The sequence below is a fragment of the Orcinus orca genome, chromosome 13, assembly GCF_937001465.1.
Source record: "Orcinus orca chromosome 13, mOrcOrc1.1, whole genome shotgun sequence".
Taxonomy (NCBI): domain Eukaryota; kingdom Metazoa; phylum Chordata; class Mammalia; order Artiodactyla; family Delphinidae; genus Orcinus; species Orcinus orca.
In genome coordinates, this window is record NC_064571.1 from 19410768 (window position 1) to 19436880 (window position 26113).

Genomic DNA, 26113 nt, shown 5'->3' on the forward strand with positions numbered 1-26113 from the left:
AGAGAGAGAGAGAGAGAGAGAGAAAGAGAGAAGCGTGGGTAGAGAAAAGAGGTGAATTTGAGAGACAGCAGGCAAGCCAGAAGGAAAGAGAAATAAGAAAAGCTAGAAATGAAGAGGAAACAAGAGAAAACATCTAGGCAATTATTCCCAAATTTGCATGATTATCAGAATTAACCCGAGGGGATCAGCCTCAAAATACCGATTTCCAGGCCCTATCCCAGATCTATTATTTCAGAAGCTGGGGGTGGAGTTGAATTGTAGCCCCGGGATCTAACAAAAGTCAAACCCCAAAGCTCTCCGCAGGTGATGCTGATGTGCAGGTAGATTTGGGAATATGCTAAGGAGAAGAGAGGAAAGATGTGACTGGAGGGCAGTAGCGGGGCTGGTGCCTGCACTGAGCCTAGAGGTGGCAACTGTGGCGCTGCCACAGGGCATCCACTTGTCTCCGAGCACATGGCTCATCTACAAGAACCAGAGTTCTTCTCCCGGTAGAAGTGGTACCCAACTTCTGTTCCCACATGACATGCCCTTCAGTGGCGTTTGGAACAGCACGTGGCTGACCACGAAGGGAACTACTTGGGAAGCGGAGTTCTCCTTTGCCCGTGCCCGGGGGCGGGGAAGCAGCTCTGACTGGCCAGCCAGCCCTGGGGTTGCCAGGGGGCCCAGGGTGGTTGTGGAGTTTGGCCCCCGATTAGCGCCGATTTGTGAGAGAATCTCTCCCACGTGCGGAGGAGCTAGCAAAAGTGACTTGGTCTCGGAAAACGACCAGGTGGCAATGGCAGCCGTCTAGCCTGACACGCATTTCCGATCGTCATGGTAACGCGCGCAGCGGCCGGGATGCGGCGGGGGAAGCGTGGTTGCGCTGGGACCTGGTGGGCACTTGGGGCCGCCACCCCCTCCGCTCGCGCCGCCCGGAGCCGCTGGAGCCCGGAGGCGGCAGAGCCATGCGGGGAGCGCTGCCGCCCAGGCAAGGGTACAATTGCCTCTCGGGATGCAGGCGACGTGGGCCCGGATTATGTGTTACTATGACAATGGTAAATAGGTTCACTGGCTTTCAGCGAAGTGGCTACGTGCAGTTTGAGCCGCGGAAGGCACAATCTCCCTCCAGTTCCAGAACACACGTACCCATTCATGGGTCTGTTTTCACATCGCAGAAAACGAGGGGCTTAGGAAAGCCACTGAAACACTTAGTTTTAGTCACTGGGCATTTTCCTTGCAGTGACCTATACTGAGTTTGATTCAGTGGCTCCAACTAATAATTTTTTTTTTTTTTTAAAGCCTGGTAGTAGAAAGAGGAGAATGAAGTATGCTTATCAGATGATAATTAATTTGCTCTCCAGAAAAAAAAGAAAAAAATGAGCTAAATGTCCTGATAAAATGGCTCTGTGAAATTCTATACATACCAGGAATGTCTCAAATATCATCTTTTAAAAAGACAACCACATATAAAATTGTGATTGGTTCTGCTGTTGCTTGCAGGAGGGATATCCACTCTTTTCTGAAGCCTGTTACACCTTTCAAAAAAGTAAACTAGAAAATGCAGAGCACCTTCAGAAGGGCTATAGCTTTTCCTAGAGTATATATTATCTACCATGTCAGAGCCAGCCTACAAAACATGTTAGCAGAAATAAGGTATTGATTAAATACAGTCATAGTAAACATGAAACTTACATTAATATTACCCACCACTGGTGATGCTAGCATTTCCTCATCCATCAGAGCCTACGAATGCATGTATACACACATCTATAAACAATAAACCCTGCCACAATTAACAGGATTTATATAGCCTTTTAAATATTAGAAAAGACAGGTTTTTTAAAGCCCACTATCATATACTTAAAAAAAAAGATATAGTAATTATCCTTGGTTGTGATTCATTTGCATAAATTTTATGAATTCATTATATACCACAAATTATTTTAAAATATGCTGTTCAATAAACAAACACACTCAAGAGAAATCACTGGTTGATTCTAACACACTTCTTTCACTTCATCCCTACATGCACTTTCCCCAGCATCTGTACTTTGTCCAATTAATACTCCCCTGGGTGTATTTCTGTTCCCACCAGTCAGACTTGGACCAGGACCTCCTCACTTCAAGTCATGCCTGGAGAACCATCATAATATGCTTTCCCTTGTGCCATCTCCCCCACTCCCCCACCACGTGGAATCACCAAACCCTCTCAATTCAAGTCACACTTTCTTGTTTGTCCAAGAGGCCTTTCCATTCTACTCTAACCGTGGTAAATATTTACTTGGTAGGTTTTGAGTTCTTCCATGTTATGTCAGTTATGGACTTTTCTTATATTGATTCTTTTGTTCATTTTTATATACGAGCATGTCAAAGAAACTACTATGCTGAATTTATCTTTATATCAGCTACAGTGGCTAGCACATTTAAAAAAAATACTTGAATGAATGAATGAATGAATGAATATTAATGTTCATAAGGCACACTGAGTCCATAAGGCACTGAAAGGGATGGGATCTTAGAACATTAATGAAAGGGATCTTAGAACATTAATTAGAACATTAGAACATTGATGAATATTAATGTTAGAACATTAATTAGAACATTAGAACATTAGAACATTAATGTTCTAATGAACATTAGAACATTAGAACATTAATGAATATTATTGTTCATAAGGCACACTGAGTCCATAAGGCACACTCTGATTGACTCAGCTGCTTAGAGGAATTCCTATGGTTATCCTCCTCCTCTGCCCCTTCAGAGACATCACCTCCCTAACGGAATGAAATGTGGAGATGTGGTTTGTATCCTGATTCAAATATACTTCAAAAAAAAAAAAATTGAGGGATAATGGGAGGTATCTGAATATGGACTGTGTATTAGTAATATTAAGGAATTATCATCTATTTGCTAAGGTGTGATAATGGTATTATGGTTATAAAAATGTTCTTTTTTTGAGATGTATATTAAAAATGTTTAGGAGTAAAATGTTACGAGATGCATGATTTACTTTAAAATACTCACAACTGATAATGAAATAGTGGCAAGACATTAATAATTGTTAAGTCTAATATTGATAATTAAGTCTAAGTCTAATGAAGTAATTTTTTAGTCACCTCTCTTCATACCATACTTGATAAGGAATAAAATAATAAGAAGAATGAAAATAAGTAAAGACTATACCTCCACATGGCAATTATCTGGAGGTGATTTCAAATATTCTGCCTGTTCCTTACGTAACCGCTCTGTGAGGCAAGCAGCTGACTGTATCACAGTTCACAGAAGATAAATCATAGTTCAGTCTTAGGGGCATGTACTAGGCCTGCTGGAGCCCAAGGAGATAAACAGCTAGTAAACTTTAGAACACTAAAGCTCTCTTCCCATCGACATCTCCCATTTTGTTGGGAAATGGCCTGTTGGCCAAAGAAGGGAATGACAATCCTAAATGCTAGAAAAATTACAATAATAATGAAAAAGTTTTAAAGTTGCATTCTACCTCCCAGGTGTAGAATGCAACTTTAAAACTAACAGTATATGTATCAGCAAGTTTATTTCGTTAAAGTTGTTCTATAAAGCAAGAACATTAATCCCATTTTATGGATGAAGAAACTTAGGTCCTGACAGTTAACATATACATTTATCCTTGAGTTGTTTAAAATTATTAAATGGATAAAATATAATTCCCAAGATTAAGACAGTAGGTAAATCTCAGAATCAAAGCAAAATTATTCCCCGACATTCTGATTATTACTTTAACATGCAATTCTTCCCTTATCTGCTCCTGAACAGTTGGGTGGAAAACATTGCCTCATTTCTTACCAGCAGGCTACAGGAAGAGATGCTCTCCCTGCTGCAGAAGAGACCCAGTTCATGAGTTGTTATTGTCTTTATACAGAACATCAAAAATTTCTGGAAGGCTTTTAAATGTTTCATTTTAACCCTCCTGACACCACTGCAGTTAGGTGGGTGGTAAATGCCATGTAGTTTACTGCAGTTAGGTGGGTGGTAAATGCCATTTACCAATCAAGAATGCTTATGACAGCTGGAATGATGTTCTAGCTGGCAATGGAAACAGAGTAGACAGAATCCTGGAACTGGAGACCCAGATACAGCCTTACTATAGCCACATCAACAAAGTCACACAGTATTGCTTTCCTTTTTCAGCTCTCAGGGTTTCTGAAAGAGCAAAACCATCAAAGTAAACAGTACTTTCCTTTCCACATTGGTTGAATAATATCCTGAGCGGTACACTTGGATCTCAAAAAGATTTCGGAAGCCTTTGCAATGTTCATAACAACTATAGGAGAGATGTACTATTCACCATATTATGTAATGAAACAAACTTTGGGCTCAAAGGGATGTGGCAAGTTTGGCAATATGCCTGTTGCATTTTGTGAAACAACTATTTCGTTGTTTGAAACAAAAACAACAATAATAAAATGGTTGGTATCCATCAGCCCTTGTTAGGCAATTGCACTGAAAGGAAGTGGTTGAATTCCATTAAAAACATTTCAAATTTGTAGGCATCCTTCAAACACCGATTATACTGAAATCAGGTAGATGAAATTAAATTCATTCAGAGAATGAGCTATCTTTAAAATAAGTAATTACCCATATAGGGTTATTACTATAAATATAGATATTTAAATATAGATATTTAACCCTCTAAGGAGGTTATCTTGTGTTCAACATTCCTCTTGTGTCTCCAATTCCATCACACAGGATCCAGCATGCTAGCTATTTCACACGTTCATGAACATAGGCTTGTTTTGGCCTTAGGGCCTTGGCTCTTGCTATTGCCTCTCCTTGGAGTTCACATCTCCTGGAGCTTTAATTGGCTCCCTCTTACTCATTATTCAGGTTTCAACTCAAATGTCACCTCCTCAAGGAGGCATTGCCTAACCTTAGATAAAGTAGGCCCCTTCCCTCAATTTCTCTCATCCACACGGCTCTATTTTAACTTTCCCTAGCTATTCGGTATCTAAAAATTACCTTATATGCCTGTTTGCTTACAAAGTTACTCAGTCTTATTCAGAGACTAGAATATGCCTGCACATGTTAAGTGCTCAACAGATATTTGTTAACTCCTAACTGGTGGGCTGATTGATTGACAAGAACAGGGCCCCAAAGCATATACATTGAAAACAGTATTAGTTATAGCTTCAAAGAATAAGTAATCCTCTTCTGAAAAGAGCAAATACCCAAATCAGACTTCATACAGAATGACAGCAGTAGGCTTTAGTGGAAAATTTCTCTCTCTCTCTCTCCTCTCTCTTTTTCTGTTCAGCCTTGAGGTGAAAGGCAAACTAAAGGAGAGTGTTGGTCATTGTAACCAGGTTCCTTCACTTAAAACAAAGTCAAAAGTTGAGAAAAGCTTTAGGTCCTTTAGATGCCCATGTCTGTCCTCAGCCTGGTGAAATAAACTTGTATCGTGGAAAGCTTAGCCTCTCCTGCATACTCCCCTGCCTCACTTCTGGGGTCCGAAATGAAGGGAATCCAACAAACTACAGTAATGCTGGACTTAGACCAGTGACTTGCACATGCTAGAAGCTTAATAAGTTCCATTGGTCTTATTACTTGTATAAAGGCCTAACAGTACCTAGGGACCTGTGCATTTCCTAGAGATATTTAACTTGTGGTCTTAAGATTGGAGCATCAATCTTTCAACCTTCAGAAAACCAAGATCCAGTTAAGCAACTGCTCAGGAATATAAAAGTTCAGTTTAAATAAGTGTGTGCCTAGCTGTTTCTACTTTAAAAATTGTTCTAACATCTAAATGGTTCTTCCCAGTTAAATACAATATTCTTTAATATTTATGTACGGTTATTTTAATTTTAAATTTCTATTTTTATAGGCAAAGGACAATTGAGCAGAAAAATGTTATACCCTCTCTCTCATGCTGTGAAGCAACCTGTTTTACTGTTTAAGCCTGTGTTTGTTCTGTTTCAATTGTACAGAGGAAACAGTTCTGGCACCTTTAAAAATCAAAGATCTATCACTCAACAGGAGAACATAGCAACCTAGGAAAGGGAATTATGAGGAACAGAGAAAAGATACAGTGCTTCTAAAACCTTACCGGGCTTATGAATCACCTAGGAATCTTGTAAAAATGTAGATTCTAATTCAAGTCTATCTTGGGTGGAGTCTGAGAGTCTGCATTTCTAACAAGCTCTAGGTGATGCTTGTTCCGCTGGTCCTTGTGTTTAAGGATGATGCTGTTTGGGTCACGTGGCTTGAGAAATAAAAATCACTTTAGAGCATTTAGTATTGTACTTAACAGTTATAGTAACATTAAGCCAGTACTATTTTATTTAACCTACAAAAATGACCCAAAATTCTTCCTCATCCATGCAGAGATGAAGCCTCTTTCTCCTTTCCTTGAGTCAGGATGACCACATGACTAGCTTTGGACAACAGACAATAGCAACCTGCTGGAGGCAAGAGCTGAAAAGTACTTGTGCACTGAGACTTGCAGTCTCTCGCTGCTCTTAGAATCCTTCAATCACCACACAGTTGCACCAGAGCTAGCCTTCTGGAGGATGAAAGACCGCATGGAAGAGAAGCAAGGTCCCCCTGCTAACAGCCTGCCAATCGCCATCCCTTTGAGTGAAGCCATCCTAGGTTATACAGTCTCCAGCTAATTCTCCAGTTAACCACAGTCAAGCTGGCTTATACAGAAGATCTGACCCAACACACAGGACCATGAGCTAAATAAAATGATTGTTGTTTTAACCACCAAGGTTTTTGTTTGTTGGCTTTGTTTTATTTTTTTCATGCAGCCTCTAAGATATGAACTGATACTTAAGAAGGAGCAATAAGAGTTTAAGTCAGAGGTGCATAACACCATTTGTGCTTATGATTCTTTTTCCTTCTCGTCTTCATTCTATGTGGTATAATTTTGGTCTCATATAATAGAAATGGATATCAGTAGTTACTGCAATAGAATTTGAACTATTTTTCTATATTATAATTAAATTTATTTTTACCTTGTATTTTACTATGTTGAATCCTCCTGTTTAGAAGTTAAGTCACGTGCCCAGGTCACACAGTTTGTAAATGGCAGAACACTGTTTTAGCCTAGCACAGAGTCAGAAATTTCAAAAGTTCCTTGCAGTAAGTTATTCAGTGTCTCAATTCTTCTGCTAAGATGCAAATACAGAATTACATTCTGAAGGACATGATCTCCAGCCCTCACCTGTTTCATGTTTGAGAAGGTAATGCTAGGCTCAATTACAAAGGAATGATCTTACACTGATATGAGATGCCAATGGCAAACCCTCTTGGGGGAAGGACTCAACATCAGCCAGTCTTTGACCCAGAGTCCTTAGACAGGCAGCACTGGTGTTGCACTGTTCCTTTGCAGGTTTACTCACTGTTGGGCAGCCTCTCCCAATGTTGATGGTCCTTGACCATCTGGGCTCATCTCAAAACCTGTCAATCTCCACCATATTTTTTCTTTTTCACAGCCATGTGAAATACCTATTACTCACAGTCTCATGGCCATGACTATATATTAAAAGCTGCTCACTACGGACTTGGGCAGTGTTCCTTACTTTGTGCCTCCTATTGAAGTGACCTCCACCTCCTCTGCTCCCTCCTATTCTTCCACGTTGAGAATCATCACGTTAAAAGAAGCTTTTCAAACTGGTATTCCACAAGCTGAATAACGCCTGCAGTGTCACTTGCTTATGAATAGCATAGGATTCTTAAAAATTAGAATTTGAAAGCCTTTAATCAAACCATGTACTTTGCAGATAGCACAGGCCATATACTCCCTATCACCCAGCTGCTTCCCACATCACAGCACCTTACCAGACTGCAAAGGCCTCTGATTGTACATCAGCTGTATTCTCATCTTTCTCGCTGAGGATTTGCATATACTGCGACCACTATAACTACCAAGCACGTTCCAGGGATTCCCTGATCTTTAGATCCAGATGTAACCTCTGTCCACATCTTTAACTGCTTACTCTTATTTTTTATTTATTCATTTGGCTGCACCTCACAGCTTGTGGCATCCTAGTTCCCCAACCAGGGATTGAACCCAGGCCCTCAGCAGTGAGAGCTCGGAGTCCTAACCACTGGACCGCCAGGGTTAACTGCTTACTCTTAGCTCTATAAGTTAGAGTTTTCTTTCACATCTTATTCTTCCTTTCCTCCCATCTACCCTAAATCAATCCATTCATTGAAATCATCTTAAATTGTTTCTTGGAAAAAGCACCATTTAAAAGATTGTCAATCCCATTGCAAAACTATTTTTGTACTTATCCTGTCATGTCCATCTCTCATGTTAATATAGTCAGCCTCACACAATATCTCACTTGGGCAGATATGGGAAGCTCCCAGCTGCTCTCCTTGATTTCAGTATCCTTTTCCCTGCCCTTCGTGTTCAAGACCATCATCAGGATTATATTCCTTGTACCCACATTTTGGAAATCATAATCCAGGTTGAAGGTCTTCCCAATCTGGCTCTGAGCTAACACTCCAGTCTCATCTCTCCACAATCCCCTCTCTTTCATTCCTGTGCTCCAGACACCATAAGCATCTCAGAAGCCCCTGTAGTTTTTTCACAGACTTTGCCTACTGACCGGAGTGGCCTCCCTCTGTCTATCTGGTCAACCCCTCCTCCTTTTCTCCCACCTTCTCTGACTGTCCTTGCTCAATTAGCTAGAGAAATCTCTCCAATCCCAGTTCTTGCTTACATCTCTGCCATAGCATGAATCATACTGCCTTGTTACCCATCACCTCCACTCCAGATCTAAGAATACCTAAGGCAGGCCCCACATTTTATCTAACTTTATCTCATCAGCTAAATCTCCATTTGACTCAAACTAACGAAAAAAAATAAGAACAGCAACAGACATTTATGCTAAATTATTAAAAGGTATTCTCAAGGTGCCTGTGAGAGATTAAGAAGTGGTTCCAGAGAATGGGAGATGATGGAATAAAGACATAAATGCATCCAACTGGTTAATTTACTACAGAAGGCTCACTGCTCATGGATGGTGGGGGATTTCCTATACAAACTAGATCTGTGGAATGAAGCCACATATAAATGGTATTAATGTGTGTGACTTCGAAAGTTTGCACCTTCCTGGGTTAATAATTTGTGCCTATACGTCAATGTAATATAAAGGCTTTTTATATTTAGCTCAGATTCCCCAGGCTATTGATTAGGCAAGAATTCAAACCAGTTAATAAAGTCGATTCAACAAGAATCTCTACAAAGCCAGCACTGTGCCAGACTGCACTAAGAGGAAAGGGGGCAGGTTTATCACTGTAATGTGGCAATTCCAATGCTCTTTGTATATGGTTTCTCATATATGATAGTCTTTCACATCTTTAGAGGTAGATATTAAAGGAGACTAAAAGCAGGAAAATAACAAGTCTTTCCTTAAGGAATTTCATTTTACCTGCAAAGACAAAATTAGCAACATCTGGAAAACAAGATAATTAAATGCCAAGATGTATCAGGGACAGAACTTACTACAGAATCAAATTGGTTCCATTACTTGTGGCTAGGATGAGGAGGTAAGACTTGCTAATACCAAGCAGAAGAACTATAGTTGTCTGGCTATCCCCATAAATTCTTGGGGCCTGACAGAGAACTGATTCTTGCACCAGCATCCTGTTACAGTGTTTGAGATCTAAACCTTAGAATCACTTCTTGGTATGGTGAGAGCCAAGTTAAAGTCAAATATACCTATGGGTTTACAATTAAATAAATGCTTCCTAAGCTGTTTTGGCACATTGGTTTGACGTTAACAGATGTCCCAAATAAGTGGGTGAAACCATGAAAAACAAGATTTCTCGTGATTGAGATAGTGTGTTGTGAATAGCAAAGAACAGAGTCTAGTGCATTTCACAAATATATTTAAACATTCTTACCTCCACAGAGTATTTTAAGTAACACGGCATTAAACTATTTTCAGACATTAACACCTTTGCAAAAATAATTTGGCTAGACAGCCACTTAATAAGATGTGGCAATGAAATGCTCGTGAGCTCCCAGAAGGAACACTGAAGACCCCAAAGCCCAAGCCTCCACCTGCCTCTTCAGGAAGGAGGGAGGAAATGGCAATGGGAAGGAAGGATGGTTCCAAGGCACCAAGAACAGATTCCGACAGGGATCTCAGTCGGTGCCCCAGCCAGATGAAGGAGAGGGAACCAAAAGATGTTTCTAGCTGTGTTGTAATGGAGTTTCTCAAGGAGAAGAAGAAAGCAGCAAAAGAGATATTGAGGGTGAAATATGTACAACCTTTCAGGAGGATAATCTGGCCTTATGTATTGAAAGTCTTTTAAAACTCCCCACTCTTTGAATACCAATACTACTTTTGGAATTAAAATTTAAAGACACAGTTGCCTAGTCTGTTCAGGCTGCTATAACAAACTACCATAGACTTGGTTGTTAAACAACAAACATTTCTTTCTCACAGTTCTGCAGGCTTGGAAGTCCAATGTCAAGGCACCTACAGATTCGGTATCTGGTGAGAGCCTGCCTCCTAGTTCATGGACATCCGTATTCTCACTGTGTCCTCACATGACAGAAAGGGCCTGCGAGCTCTCTGGGTCTCTTTTATAAGAGCACCAATCTCATTCATGAGGGCTCCAGTCTCGTGACCTAATAACCTCTGGCAGGCCCCACCTCCGAATACCATCACATTGGGGATTAGGTTTCAATCTATGAATTCTGGGGGGCACAAACATCCAGTCTATAGTAGTATATGTATGAGGAAGTTCATCCCAGTCATTTCATAAGAGCTAAAAACCATAATCAACATAATTGGTAAAAAAGGCAGATGGGTAAAATAAATAGAATGGTCTGTAGCCATTGAAGATGATCCTATCAATTCGTATTCTGGATATGGGAATATATCAACAATGAAAAAAAATAGTTACAAAGTAATATGTATAATGTTATCATATTTTTAGAAAATATAGATATATGTGAAATAGTAAAATTCTAAAAGAATATGTACCCAAAACTTAACAGTTTATCTCCAGGTGGTTGAATTTTAGGTGACAATCTTCATTTAAAATATTTTTTCTTGCTTTTTTCTCCCATTTTTCATTTTTCTATAATAAAAAGGTAACACTTAGACATCCATGAGAAATACATACAGATTGACAGTGATAAGAAAACTGAGGTGTAATATAAGCCAGGAACTGCCTAAGGCTAGCATATACAAGGGCTCTCTATACTTACTGCCTTACCAACAGTAAAACCAAACTTTATTAGGAGCCCTACTAAGTGCTAAGTACTGAGATAGACACAGACTTCGCATTCTACGTGTTTGAAATCTAATAGGACAGAGAACAAGATTCAGAAGACATGAGGTTTTTGTCCAAATTCTAGCACCCATCTTGGGCAATCACTTAACATTTCTGGCCCTTCAATTCCTGAATTATAAACTAGGAAATTAATGATACTTGAGTTACTTTTTCAGGATAGAATGTGTGAGTGCTCCAACAGAGTGCTTCTTAAAATTTAATTTTAACCTGGAACTAATGGTAAAATGCAGATTTGATTCAATGGGTCTAGGAAGACACCCTAAACTTCTGCCTTTCTAACATGCTCCAGGCCTGCTAGTCCTATGCTTATATTTTCAAGTTGCAAAATTCGAATATACATGATATCATTGAATTTTCCCCAAGAATCCTTTAAGATAGCCATCCTTGGTCCTATTTCACTGATAATGGAGTGACCTGTGTAGGATCAAACTGAGAGAAAATGGAAAAGCAAGGAACCCCAGCTGAAGTCTTTTTATTCCTAATCTCCAAGATGTTAAGGTCCCATTCAGTTCTAAAATACTATAATTAGAAATGGCTGCCACACTCATATAAAGTGAACCACACCAGGAGCAGTATTGGTAAAGGTAAGCTGCTAATATAGTTCAGAAGAATAAGAGATCACTTTACATGGGAATCAGTTAAGAAGTCATAGAAGGGAACTTCCCTGTCACTCCAGTGGTTAAGACTCTGTGCTTCCACTGCAGGGGACATGGGTTCGATCCCTGGTCAGGGAACTAGGATCCTACATGCCGCGTGGCGTGGGCAAGAAAAAAAAAAAACGTCATAGAGGATATTTGACATCAGCCTTGAAGGATGGCTAGAATGAAGGTAAGCAAAGATGGAGAGAGTATATACAGCAGTTAGGTATAATATGGCATGATCAGAGCACATGGCAGTGCAGAGGAAGCTTGTAGAGAGGGGCCCAGGACAGCAGAACAGGCCTCAGGAACTAACCCAGGTATTTATTACAGAAGTCAAAGATAACCCTAAGGTGTTCAGTCTTAGAGGCTAGAAGAATACAGCAAACTAAAATTTTCAGTATAGCATTGGAAGCCCTTTTAAAAAAAATTTACAGTTCATTTAATGGCAAATGGTAATCATCCAATTAACAATGGTTATCTTCAAAAGTTATTACACTAGCTGTGCTGTCATTTCTCAAGGTTGGTCACATACCTAAAGTCACACACACTTCCCACATAAGATGTATCATACAAAGCAGACTTGGTTTATCACCAGTATTTATAAAACCAGGCCTAGGGAAAGAACTAGGTCTGGGGACCAATGGATGGTCTTAATATAGCAAATGTTTGGAAGCCCTTTACCAACTTCCTTCCTCTCCCAACACAGATTCCATTTGTCCCTGTATATCTTCTTCCCCTGGAGAACTAGGGAATTAATCCACTCATCATGATATATGCATTTCAGTTCCCCATCGTAGGTATGCCTTCACGATGACCATCTCTCCAGTCAGTGAGCCTTGAGTCCTTAAACTACTTCATACACTTTACTTCCTTCACTGGTCCCATTTGACCTGTCAGCTCTTCACATTTGTATGTTCTAGAGACATTTACTCTCAAGCACTGGGCCATATATAATTATTACCGGCTAAGTCTCTCAGTGTCTGCTGCTCTTCCCTACCTAAAGCTCCAGGAGGAAAGCACTAAGTAATTGCATTTCTTTGGTTTACTCCCATGACTTAATATCAATGCAAGATGTTAGGTGTTGCCTTAGTGCTATCCATATCACTACCTTGTTTTAAGAGGAGGATAAGTTGGATAAGAAAAATGACCTTTTTTTAATGTGTTCCTCCTAAGTGGATCTCCCGAGAGAAACCTTACAACCCTCACCCTTTGGCCCCATATACATCTTCAGAGGTGCTCTGTAAAAGGCCAGTTATATGCTGTGTGCCCACAGGAACAACAGAGTTAATTCTCTCCTTTTGAAATTGTGACTCCCACCCTCCTCCCCTACATCTAAACGTTTCCTTTTAAAGAAAAGCCAGTGCTCACTGCTGAAAAGTAAAGACAACCACATAAAGACCAAGGTCCAGGCTGGAGCAAGCAATGACAGAACATTAAAATTACCACTTGAATTTGTCTTTCCTTGAACACTGCCAAAGATGACTATTGGAAGGCCAATCCTCAGAATGCATGCTCATTTCAGACTTCTGTCACTTGCACCTCTATGTTCACAAACTATTTTGACTCAAATAAACGAATTGGAGGTGGCCTTCAGTTGAGATGAAATGGGAGAGGTACAACATTTCAAGAAAAAAAAAAAACAACTGTATGTGACCACCCCCCTAGCACCCCATCACAACATAAAGTACCAAGAAGAAGCAAGGAGGGTTTATTACGCAAAGGTTAATGTATCAGTATAAGGTTTAGAAGAGGAGGAATTAATTACCTCTCCCTCCTCCAAACTATACTTCTGGCCTCTCCAGCTGCATCGAGCTTGCTCTTCCACCTCTTAGTTCCAGATTGTGTTTTGGCAGTCAGATCCATACTTCACGTACCCCTGAGTTCCTTCCCATTTGCTGAGTCCACGTTTTCAAGATTCTTATCCTTTCTTATCCCACTCCCCAATCACATGTTGGCCTAATGGCTTGAGGTGCCTTTCTTGCTCAGCTACTATGGCAGTTCAGCAAGACATGCTAAATATCTTTCCCCATACAAACACGGAAAATAACAAGGGTGTTTTTAAAGTGTGTAAAAGATCTCTCATCATCATCCGACGCTGAAGGAGAAGACATTTACCAACAGAAACCTGTGCTTAGCCCAGAAAAACAGATTGATCATGTATATACACAATCATCACATTACAGCCTGATGCATTAGATGTTCTCACAAGAGAGGTAAAGAGTTATGAGAGATCAAACATGAGGAAAGAAAGAAGTTTATGTGAGCACTTTCCTTTTTTTTTTTACTTTTTAGTGTGTTGGACCCTAAGAGGCATGACATTAAAACTCATGAAAACCAGCTATATCAGCCTGCTCTGGTGACTCAAAAGTTGTCGTTTCTCGACTCAACTTTGCTGAAACACTTGATTCATGTTGTTCTTATTTAACCTAATTTGCATTGATTTAATCAGGGCTGGTATGCTTTAAATACATAATAAATTGGGATTCTGCAACTTAGATGACTTAGAATAGCTAAATTTCAATAAAGCTCATTTCAATCTGTTAATGTATACGGTTCTGCCAAGGGGTTTAAAACCGTAGAAAAGATGCAAACTTGCCACATTAGAAGTGGGAAAGATTTAAAGATACCATCCAGATGAAATGATTTGCAGGATAATAATGTAAAAAGCAATATATATATGTACATATGTATTTTTTAATTACAGCCTAGACATATCTTCTACATTTTGAGTATCATACTTAGAAGAAAGCTCACATATAAATGCAGTGAATTTAATTTTATTTTCCTTCCTTCTTGCCAACACTCAACTCTTTTCTGCCTCTGTACCAGCTCTACAAATCAAGTGACATCCAAAGTGGGACCTCTTCTTGCCCATTTGGCAGGCTCTAGCACCACTTTGCAAGCTGCCTGCATTAGGAGAATTTTCTTCCTAGCAGCCATGGGGATTGGGTGGCTTGTACTCACAATACTTGCTGAATGGTTGGCCAATGTTTACCCCTGCCTGCCCCAGCTCCCCAACCCTTTAGAGTTTATGGCTCAATCAGCCGGCTTGCTGTGAGGAATAATTATCTTGGCAAGAGGTGAAAACACTTGATGGTGAAATTGTCTGTCTGTTAAAGTGTTCCGCAGCACCCTGGAGGTGCCAGTGCCCAGTCCAGAGTCAGGCAGGAGGCAAGAGGGCTGGAGAGCTGACCATCAAGAATGGGAAAGGAAGGCCACCACTTTGGTGCGAGACAGAAAATAACCTATCTGTGCCAGTAACAAGCTGTGAGACCTCGGATAATCACCCGATGTCTCTGTACCTCAGTTTCGTCATGTGCAAAATTCAGATTTTCTAATGTCTCTTTTAGCTCCTAAGACAGCATGTGATGTCTAGGACATTTCAGCTTTGTTTTCTTTCCAATTGAAGGATGCATCTCAGAGATGAATGACCAGGCCAGAGCTCAGAGGAATACGAAACGGAATGATTCATGCCCCTGTTCATAAAACTTTTCCTGAAAAGTACTACTAGTCTTTGGTGACTTTGATTCCACTGGTTAGTAGTGTCTTTAGCTTGAATGTAAGGAGCAACTTAGTTATTTGTCCAAAGCCAGTCCAACCCTGGAGCTTTGGTAATCCACCTCATTCTTATCAATGAGAGCACAACTATAGATAATGCCCACTTATTTTCAGTTCCTAAGAGTCAGATATGATGGGAATTAGAAGTGAGGAGCTGGAAATTCACATTGGATTCTCCCTATTGCCTCCTTGGGCATATTTGTCAAGAAGGTAGGCTTATCCACTCACTTCCAGCCGGGTTTCTCTCTTTTTTTTTTTTAAACAGATGACCAACAGGTCCCTGACAACAGCAATGCAGACCCTCTCCAGACCAGTTGGAACAAGACAGAGCTCAACATAAGAAGCTTAAGGAGCCCATCCATAAGTGAGTGTTAATGGAAATAATCAGGCTAAGACCTCTTCATGCTCAGATGATACAATTTAGTAACAGTCTCAAAGATTAAGTACTGGGTGTATATATAGAAAGGGGTAGGCTTCATGAGGGTTTAAACTACCCCTTCTCTCATCCTCTCGCACATTCTCCTGGAGCGGAGTGTACTGCAGGGTTCTGTAATCACCATGAGTAGCACATCAGGGTCAGCCCTCCCGGTATCAGACATTAGAATCTTTCTTTAATCCACCCGGGACCCCACAGACATCTATGGAGACTGGTGAAGCCCCAGAGGGATCTCGGGCAAGAAAAACTCCCTGTACACAGACATAGGTTTCTGCCACTCTAGGTCTACCGCCAGGACCAGGATGGCTTTCCAAATCCGCTGAGTTTGGAAAGCATTCCCCCACCCACCACCTAAAATTGCTGGCTGACTGCAGAACTCCAGTGCCCGCAAGGGAAAAAAGAAAAATCTCAGCCAAATCCCCACAATCATTGCTTTCCTCTAGCTTCTCTCAAGTTGCTTTTCTAAAGCAAAGGACCAAATGTTGATTTCTCTACAGATTCCTACGTATCTCTTACACGTAGACAGCTTTAAAGGGGGAGGGGGGAACGTTCCCTGAAGGGAAGGGGAGGGCGGAACAGAATATTTCAGTCTCCCACTTGGAAATCTCTTGTCGTTGATGATGCTTTTCCAAACCTCCATCCCCCCTCCTTTTTTTTTTTTTTTTTCTTTTTGGAAATATGGACCAAAAAGCTGAAAGTTATTTCCATTTCATCAAAGAACATATATTACTTTAGTGGCTCTGGAGAATGTTGGTTTTCTGCCCACCCCTTTTCAATCTGCCCATGTCTGAGGTGCTCCGGGAAGACGCACAATCGTGAGCAGCTTACGACACTCAGTGAGCAGTAGGTGCCGGTGCAAGCTCGCGCCTCACACTGCCTGGCGGAGGGAAGGAGCCCGGGCGCCGGGCGCCGCTCCCCGCTCCCAGCGTCGCCACCCGAGCCGCCCGCCGCCCGCACCTCCCCGCCGCCCGCAAAGCATGAGCGAGCCCGCTCTCCGCAGCCGCCCCGGGCGCGAATGGCAGGCTGTCTCCGCGGAGCAAAAGGTGGCGCCGGTCAGTGGTCCTTTCCAATGACGGACATTAACCAGACTGTCAAATCCTGGGGAGTCGCGAGCCCCGAGTTTGGAGGTTTTTTTTCCCCACAACGTCACAGTCCGAACTGCAGAGGGAAAGGACAGCGGCAGGAAGGCGAAGCCCCGGCTCCCGCACGCAGTTGGGAAACTTGCGGGTCCTAGAAGTCGCCTCCCCGCCTCGCCGGCCGCCCTTGCAGCCCCGAGCGGAGCAGCAAAGTGAGACATTGTGCGCCTGCCAGATCCGCCGGCCGCGGACCGGGGCTGCCTCGGAAACACAGAGGGGTCTTCTCTCGCCCTGCATATAATTAGCCTGCACACAAAGGGAGCAGCTGAATGGAGGTTGTCACTCTCTGGAAAAGGGTGGGTAAGACACTTTTTAATTAAATTCTTTCCCGAAGATTTTTTTTTTTCCTCCCTTTGCTGCAGCATCTAACATGGACCAAATCACCATCTCTTTGATCTTTACGTGGCTGTGAACTTTCTATGCTGCCCAGCTTTCTGCATGCTTAGAGGTGAACGTGTGGCTTTGGGGAGGGGGGGTCCTGCTTTATTTCAATGTATTTATTTGATTTTTGCCCTTTTCTCCCCCTCCCCCGCTCCCCCTCCCTCGGAATAAAATATGATGTAGATTTCTGACCGAGCGCTTCCAATGGACATTCTCCAGCCTCTCTGGAAAGATTCTCGCTAATGGATTTCCTGCTGCTCGGTCTCTGTCTATACTGGCTGCTGAGGAGGCCCTCGGGGGTGGTCTTGTGTTTGCTGGGGGCCTGCTTTCAGATGCTGCCCGCCGCCCCCAGCGGGTGCCCGCAGCTGTGCCGGTGCGAGGGGCGGCTGCTGTACTGCGAGGCGCTCAACCTCACCGAGGCGCCCCACAACCTGTCCGGCCTGCTGGGCTTGTCCCTGCGCTACAACAGCCTCTCGGAGCTGCGCGCCGGCCAGTTCACGGGGTTAATGCAGCTCACGTGGCTCTATCTGGATCACAATCACATCTGCTCGGTGCAGGGGGACGCCTTTCAGAAACTGCGCCGAGTTAAGGAACTCACACTGAGTTCCAACCAGATCACCCAACTGGCCAACACCACCTTCCGGCCCATGCCCAACCTGCGCAGCGTGGACCTCTCGTACAACAAGCTGCAGGCGCTCGCGCCCGATCTCTTCCACGGGCTGCGGAAGCTCACCACGCTGCACATGCGGGCCAACGCCATCCAGTTCGTGCCCGTGCGCATCTTCCAGGACTGCCGCAGCCTCAAGTTTCTCGACATCGGATACAATCAGCTCAAGAGTCTGGCGCGCAACTCTTTCGCCGGCTTGTTCAAGCTCACCGAGCTGCACCTGGAGCACAACGACTTGGTCAAGGTGAACTTTGCCCACTTCCCCCGCCTCATCTCCCTGCACTCGCTCTGCCTGAGGAGGAACAAGGTGGCCATTGTGGTCAGCTCGCTGGACTGGGTATGGAACCTGGAGAAAATGGACCTGTCGGGCAACGAGATCGAGTACATGGAGCCCCATGTGTTCGAGACCGTGCCACACCTCCAGTCCCTGCAGCTGGACTCCAACCGTCTCACCTACATCGAGCCCCGTATCCTCAACTCCTGGAAGTCGCTGACGAGCGTCACCCTGGCCGGGAACCTCTGGGACTGTGGGCGCAACGTGTGCGCCCTGGCTTCGTGGCTCAGCAACTTTCAGGGGCGCTACGATGGCAACTTGCAGTGCGCCAGCCCCGAGTACGCACAGGGCGAGGACGTCCTGGACGCAGTGTACGCTTTCCACCTGTGTGAGGAGGGGGCCGAGCCCACCAGCGGCCACCTGCTCTCCGCCGTCACCAACCGCAGCGACCTGGGATCCCCCGCCGGCCCGGCCACCACTCTCGCTGACGGCAGGGAGGGGCAGCCCGACAGCACGCCTGAGCTGGCTACCGTGGCCCTCCCCGGCGGCGAACACGCCGAGAACGCTGTGCAGATTCACAAGGTGGTCACCGGTACCATGGCCCTCATTTTCTCCTTCCTCATCGTGGTCCTGGTGCTCTATGTCTCTTGGAAGTGCTTCCCAGCCAGTCTCAGGCAGCTCAGACAGTGCTTTGTGACGCAGCGCAGGAAGCAAAAGCAGAAACAGACCATGCATCAGATGGCTGCCATGTCTGCCCAGGAATACTACGTTGATTACAAACCGAACCACATTGAGGGAGCCCTGGTCATCATCAACGAGTATGGCTCGTGTACCTGCCACCAGCAGCCCGCCAGGGAATGCGAGGTGTGATTGTCCCAGTGGCTCCCAACCCGTGCGCTACCAAATATGCCTGGACAGCCGGGGCGGGCCGGCAAGCACCAGGCTGGGGTCTCCTGTCCGTGCTCTGATATGCTCCTTGACTGAAACCGCAAGGGGATCTCTCCCAGAGACTTGACATTTTAGCTTTATTGTGTCTTAAAAACAAAAACGAGATAAAACACAACAAAACCCCACCCCACAACCTTCAGGACAGTCTATCTTAAATTTCATATGAGAACTCCTTCCTCCCTTTGAAGATCTGTCCATATTCAGGAATCTGAGAGTGTAAAAAGGTACCAATCATTGATTTTTTTTTGTAAACTTAAAATGTTTAAAATAAAATAGCATTTACAGTTTTTACAGACTGGTGTAACCTAAATGAATTGTTACCTGGTTAAGAGTGAAGCAACAGTTAGAATTTCCTCCCCCCACCGTGTGTGTATGTGTGTGTGTGTGTGTGTGTGTGTGTGTGTGTGTGTGTGTGTAGGGGTGATCTAGTGGCCACAGGGAAAATCCAGAAATTCAGAAGTAGCCAGGCTCATTTTGAAACATTAAGAAGGACAAACAGCTTATCAGGTGGATGTACCCCACATGATTAAGGACTGAAAAAAACAAGACCCTTTATATTATATTTGGGGGTGGGGGGTGCAGTGCAATCTAGCCACTTCAAAGCAATTGAAAGGCAGACTGAGGACTGAGCATCCTTGCTCAGCCTTTAAGGCAGAGATCATTGCAAATGCTTTTTAAAAGGCAGTGCCACACAGTTTTTCTTATGAGCAGGAAACATTTTTGCACTTAATACAAGCATCTTTCAAATCGATTCAAAATCTCACCCCCAAATGCCACTGGTTCACTATTCTCCTACGCCTTTGATTCACCAGACTTAGTAGCATTTGTTCCCTTTTCCATACTCTCTCAAGTGAAAGACCCTCATCTCCTGCTCTCTGTGGTCTGACTCAGGGAAATAAGGCGGAATACAAATGTTCGGTGATGAAAACTGTGCTTTCTGGAGCATATTGGTAAGACTGCAGCAAGCTGAGGCTCTCAGCAGTGACAGCACATTCCTAGTTGCTCTGGGGAACAGTGGGAAAATCCTACCCTGGGCTGAACTCCTCCCTGGGTGCTGCTTGTAGCAGGAGACTTTAGGGGCAGACGGGATACAGAAGTGATGGGGGTGCGGTGGGATGGGGAAAATGAGCTTTTGATCCTATGTTCCAATGTTACTGAAACAGGAATAATTTGTTAACCCAGGACAGAAAAGCTGCCTCCCTTCAGATTGCCCTGTTGTGTGATGCCTGCTTTCCTGTGTTGTCTTAGTTTTTTTCTGTGTTGGGGTCAGTGATTTCCCCTTCCCAACCTCATAGGTTTCCAGGTCCACAGAGGTGTGGGTTGTTTATTGAACTAAATTCAAGAGTGGTAGCAGGTGGCGATGTGGGGAAGGGACAGGGGAGGAGTATGTGTGATGGTCTTTCACTAGCTAGCAATTTAAGCAAATGTGTGATTGAAATAAACTGTCATGAGTGACAGCTGGTGAGCTAATGTTGTCCATGTCCAGAAGTTTTTCTCAAACTCAGGTGCTCACCCCTCTGAATGATCTTACAGACTGGCATCTTTCTTTTTTCCTTTTCTTTTGGGAGGGAGAGCCAAGTCTGAATAACAGGAAGAGGGATGGCGGGAGAAAACATACACCACCCTCTCCCAAAATGCAAATGCCTCCGGCCACCTACCTAAAAAGGCACAATCAGTTGTTTGAAATGCAGAATGGCATCACCAGGAGGTTTACTTAATCTGAGGGTTGTTAGTAGATTTCTCTTCTACCAATGGAGAACCCAGTATGCCTAAAAATACTGCTTCTAAGAGGTTCTTTCAAGAGAAATATTTTGCAAATGTCTCTAAGATGTTAAGCCTTGGTGGAGAGCTTCTTACACACGCACAGACGCGTGGGTGCGCGTGGGCGTGCGTGCGCGCGCGTGCGCACCACCCCCCCCATAATCTCATTTTCTCTGACCAGGAAACTTCATCTTATTTTGTTTATAATTAAAACATGACTTTATGACACATACCATGCACGCAACACCCATTTAAACTAGTAATGTTCTAGAAGAGAGACGCTTTGATAACTTTGAGGGGGTTTTGGATTTAGTCTAAGAATGATCATTTGGGAATGCCATTGTAAACAGCATCTCACTTGGAGGGCAGGGACTGCAGGAACATCTATAATGAAACCTCAATAAAGAGACCTCCTCTAGGAGACAAAAGACCTTTTCTGGAAAAAAAGAAAAAATCCCCCAATTGTGCAACTGAAGGATTCAATTCAATCCTTGGATTCCATGGATTTGATGTGCTCCTAGGAAGGTTCCTGAAATCCAGTGCCAAAAGCTGCTCTGGCTTGGTGCATTAAGGGCGGTGTTGGTGTGCTTACAGGGAAAGCTTCCAGAAGCAAAACCTTATTGGCAAACATCAGAAGCACAGATCCACCCTACCCCCTAGAAATATGGATATTGGAAACTGGAGAATTTCTCTCCTATCTCTAAGACTTTTTCCCTCTTTATTCTTCTTTTGTAAATGTGGCCATGAGAAAAAGCTAGAGAATAATCATGCTTTGGTATTTGCTGCTGCCACCCCTACCCACCGTATGACTAAAAACCACATATGTAGAAGATCTGAAGTCCGAGTAAATCTAATGAAATACTATTGTAAACAGGACTCTGTAACCTGAGACCTGGAGAACAAATGATGGTCATGAATACTGTGTTCTTAATTTGTTTGTGTGTGTGTGTGTGTGTGTGTGTGTCTGACTGTCTCTGTGCTGTGTGCCTTTATAGGCAAGGAAATATGTTTCCTACACAAACAGAAATTTAGCTCACATCATTTCATGCTCCTGCACCTCTTGCTTTGGAGAATGGCAGCAGGTGGGGGAAGGCAAGAATGAGGGAAATTGGTAGATTTAAGTAAGGTTTTATGACACTTGAAATCTTTTCTTTCTTAAATTAATTGATCTTTAAGCTTCAAGAAACTTGTTCTGTCTGACCCCCTCTAAGGAAACTACTGAGCATTTAAAAGACAATCTGATTTTTTAAAGGTGTAGCACCCTTTTTGTTGTTGTTCTTCCCTCAGAGGGTGCTGATCTCCTTGTCCTGTGCTGTCTGGAAGGAATTTAAGACCTGGGCATTGTCTCTTCCTGGGCATTGTGATGGATTCACCCTCCATTTGCAGTACCTTCCCAGCTGATTAAAGTTCAGCCCTAGTATAGCGGTTTCTCAAATATTTATATAGAAAAAAAAGTCCTTTCAAATGACACTCTCAGACCAGTCTTAGCCCCAATAGTTTTTTTTTTTTTTTTAGGTGGTACCAGAGTGAGCAGGTTAAATGAAACCCATCCTTTGGCCTTCACTCTGAGGAAACGCAGCCCCTGGGGCTCAGACTCCAGCCCTGATAGTTGAGACCACCAGCCAGCCCAGGCTCTCAAGACTGCAAAGTTGCCGTCATAAAGAAAAGGTTATTCCAGTAAAAGGAAACTTTTAAAATTCATGTTTAATATTCTCTCAAGCTCTTCAAAGTCTAAGAGTGCCTTACCTTTTTTCCCCTGCCTTCAGGAAGGAGACATTTGGTATGACTTAGCATCAACCACACATTTATGAGTACGTGTAAGTCATTAGAGGGGCAGACACTACCTGTTATTTCTCTCAAGTTTCCTGAGCAACTGCACACAGATCACTGGAGGGCTTAGGGGCCTCCTGTGTTGCTGGGTTACATTAATCGACTTGTCAGCAAGTTCGGCACTTATTCTGTCTGGTGCAGCCGTGTAGAAGGAAGCACTGGTGGATCACACATCCTGGGATCATGAAAGGCATCAGATACCCTTCTCACAGAGAACATTATCAAGAGGCCAGAATTTTTATGCTTTGGAGAATGGGTATTATAAGGTTTCAGGGTAGTCAAAATAAGCATCAATTATATCCTCTAGATAGGTGGTCATGTTGGTTGATTTGGGCTTGCCATGGATGGAATATCGAATAGCAAGGAGTTAATTGGAATATGACTATTAGGCTCCTGAAATATATTTTGGGAGAAGTTTAGGGATATACACATACATACATATACGTAAATGACATAAAATGACACGTAATAGTCACACATACTACATTGTCATGTATGTATGTATATATATATATATAACCACACGTATAACAACATACACATGATCATATTATATAACTAATCCCTCCAGCATTAATTATCCTCCTGCTTTCTTCTTCCATGATCAAACTTTTACTCACAAAAGGATCTGATAAAATCAATCACAAGGTGTAAAGGACTGAGGTGGCTGATGGTATTTTCAGGCATTAGTTGATGAGTGGTAGAGGCTCTGCAGGCTGGGGATCTTCTGAGCTCCTCATTCCATAGAAGGGTGTATGCCTGCTACCTAGTGGTAAGAGCCAGCAAAGCATTCTTTACAGAGCATGCACCTAACTAAGGAGTTCCACCTCAGGGTTACAAAACATTTCTCCATTAAAAATTGCTCTACTCAAATTTTTTTCCAGGGATCCTGCAGGCAGAATTCTTCCTCCTGTGACTGGGCCCCATCTCCTGGCCTTCCTCAGCTGGACACAGTTTACAGTTTTTTGCTCAAAGCAAAAGCCTGGCTATTACGTCCTTAAGGCTTAGTCAGGGTTGTAAATGAGATGGAGAAAATACATTTATTGAATGGTTACTTGGTATGTGAGCCTTTATCTAGACCTTATCTTTACATGAGGAACCTGAGGCTTAGAGAGGTTGAGTGTTTTTGTACAGCTAGTAATTGGAAGCACAGGGCATTCAGTCTGGTGTCCTTTTAACTATACCCTGTTTCTAATTTCCTTGAATGGTTGCCTCCTCCACTGCTCTAACCAGCAAAGACCCTAGGACTAGCCTGGGCTAAGGGTACATGCTCACCATATTCTTGGTGGGTGACATGGGTGCAATGCTTGAATCCAGGAATTTTCATCATGACTTTGTTTGCTCTGGCCTCTGGTAATCGGGTCATGCAGGACTCTGCCAACAGAGGAGACCTCTCACAGGCTTCCAGGGGCTCAAAGTTCGGTTAATCATCCAGTCCAACCACTAACCAGAGGATTTTGGACTCAGAGAGACTAAGGTCTTCCAGGTATTCATATATTACTGTTGAGGATTTATTTAATGACCCCTCTTGGTCATTAAATGGGCTATGTCTCTATGGTGGTGGGTCTCAACCAGGGGCAAATCTGCTACCCAATCAATGTAATGTCCAGAAACATTTGTGATTTTCATGCTTGGGGGTGGGATGCTACCAGCATCCAGTGAGTAGAGGTCATGGATCCTGCTGAGCACCCCACAATGTACAGGAAGGCCCCCTCAACAAGGAATCATCTACCCTAAAATGTCAAGGGTGCCGAGTTTCAGAAACTCTGCTCCCTGGTATAGAGTAATGAGGCCATTGACACCAACAAGCTGCGTTCCAGCTTTGCTTGGATTCGTTCACCCAGCTCTGTTGCCTTCTAACCTTCCTCTCTTGCAAGAGAATTGGAAGTCTAAAGAAAACCCCTCAGGTTGGCTGCTAATCGGCGCGAGGACCTGTAGCTAGCACACGCTTCTCAAACAACATATGGCAAAACTTAAATTAACTGGGACAAAACCCGTCAGAGCCCTCCACTGACCCACTTTTTCTCTGGCAATACCTCATTTAGGAAACAGAAAAAAAAATTGAGTTAACAATGGATATTTAATTAACAAGAAGGAAAATGAGAAACTTGATATTCCTTTCAGTAGGTGTTCTGATGTCTGGGCTTTTCCCCTTCTCCAGCCAAGCCTGGAATGTCTCCAAGGTGGGAATGGGCTTTCATTTGAAAAATCAACGTGCTGGGACTTCCCTGGAGGTCCAGTGGTTAAGACTCCGCACTTCCAACTCAGGGGGCGTGGGTTTGATCCCTGGTTGGGGAACTAAGATCCCATAGACCATGTGGTGCAGCCAAAATAAAAATCAATCTGCTTAGTCTAGTGAGTGGTGGACATATTAATCAGGGCCATGATTTCAGACCTTAGCAGCAGGATGGTCTAGAGATGCAGGCATCACAAACTGAAAGGCATTTGGGGCCAGGCAGACCACATTGATGAGTGAAGTTTATGGGCCTATGACATTAGGAGAGAACTAGAGAGTTCACTTCAAAAATGCAACTTACTTTTGATCGGTCCTGGTTAATCAACAATTCTGCAGGCTATGTCGAGAGTGTGCTCTGAAAGAACCCCGGTCTTGAAGTCAGGAGAGATGGTCTTTAGACCTGGAGCTGGTACTCACAGGCCTTGGGTCCAACTGGTAGTCATCCTAACTGCAGACAGCCTCTCTCTCTTTGCCTTTGGGAGGGTTCATCCAGGTATTCCCTAAGGACCCTTCGGGTTCTAGGCTTCTATTTCATCATTTTCCCCGACAATAAAACAAAAGTGGTTTCAAGCTAGTGCCACTTAACCAGAAAATTAAAATTCCCCTGAATTCCCATTCCCCAAATATTCTGATTCATCAGGCTTGACTGCATGTGAACGTGTAATGGTAGATAAAAATTCACAAAGAGACCAGGGCTTCAGAGAGGGATGTGGGTATGCTGGAAAACAGATGAGAAAGCACGGGCAAGTGTGAATGGAAAATGGGGTTTTTAGAACGTGCAGGAAGATGAAAGGAAACCCTAGAGAGGACACACACTCACACTCACCCACACGTGAGATGGGGAGACACAGGGAACTGTCATGAAGCAGGACCAGTAAAAAGGCTGAAGAAGTCACTGCGGTGGAGGGTGGGGGCAGGGAAGAAGTACAGGCAAACGTTTGCACAGGACTCCTGAAATAACTTAGTAGATCTGA

General features: G+C 43.3%; 2 protein-coding genes and 1 non-coding gene across 6 annotated transcripts in view; 1 reads left to right on the plus strand and 2 right to left on the minus strand.

Annotated features, from left to right (window-relative positions):
* CTNNA2 (catenin alpha 2) overlaps positions 1 to 26113 on the minus strand; it is a 1200774-nt gene that overhangs the window by 344394 nt on the left and 830267 nt on the right. The gene's annotated exons all lie outside the window — the stretch shown is intronic.
* On the minus strand, positions 12496 to 12595 carry LOC117202000 (small nucleolar RNA SNORA72). The gene has a single exon (XR_004484156.1). It is a non-coding gene; the product is annotated as a small nucleolar RNA SNORA72 (small nucleolar RNA).
* LRRTM1 (leucine rich repeat transmembrane neuronal 1) lies at positions 16547 to 19603 on the plus strand. 2 transcript variants are annotated; one of them, XM_049695787.1, is made up of 2 exons: positions 16547 to 17342; positions 17607 to 19603. In XM_049695787.1, exon 2 carries the CDS (start codon positions 17666 to 17668, stop codon positions 19232 to 19234), a length of 1569 nt encoding a protein of 522 aa, XP_049551744.1. In that variant the 5' UTR covers positions 16547 to 17342; positions 17607 to 17665; the 3' UTR covers positions 19235 to 19603. The 2 variants fall into 2 exon arrangements, with proteins under 2 accessions (XP_049551744.1, XP_004271670.1); XM_004271622.3 differs by having other exon boundaries at positions 16547 to 17338.

Coding starts and splice junctions, on each gene's coding strand:
- LRRTM1 (XM_049695787.1), top strand. CDS start 17,666: ATGGATTTCCTGCTGCTCGGTCTCTGTCTATACTGGCTGCTGAGGAGG.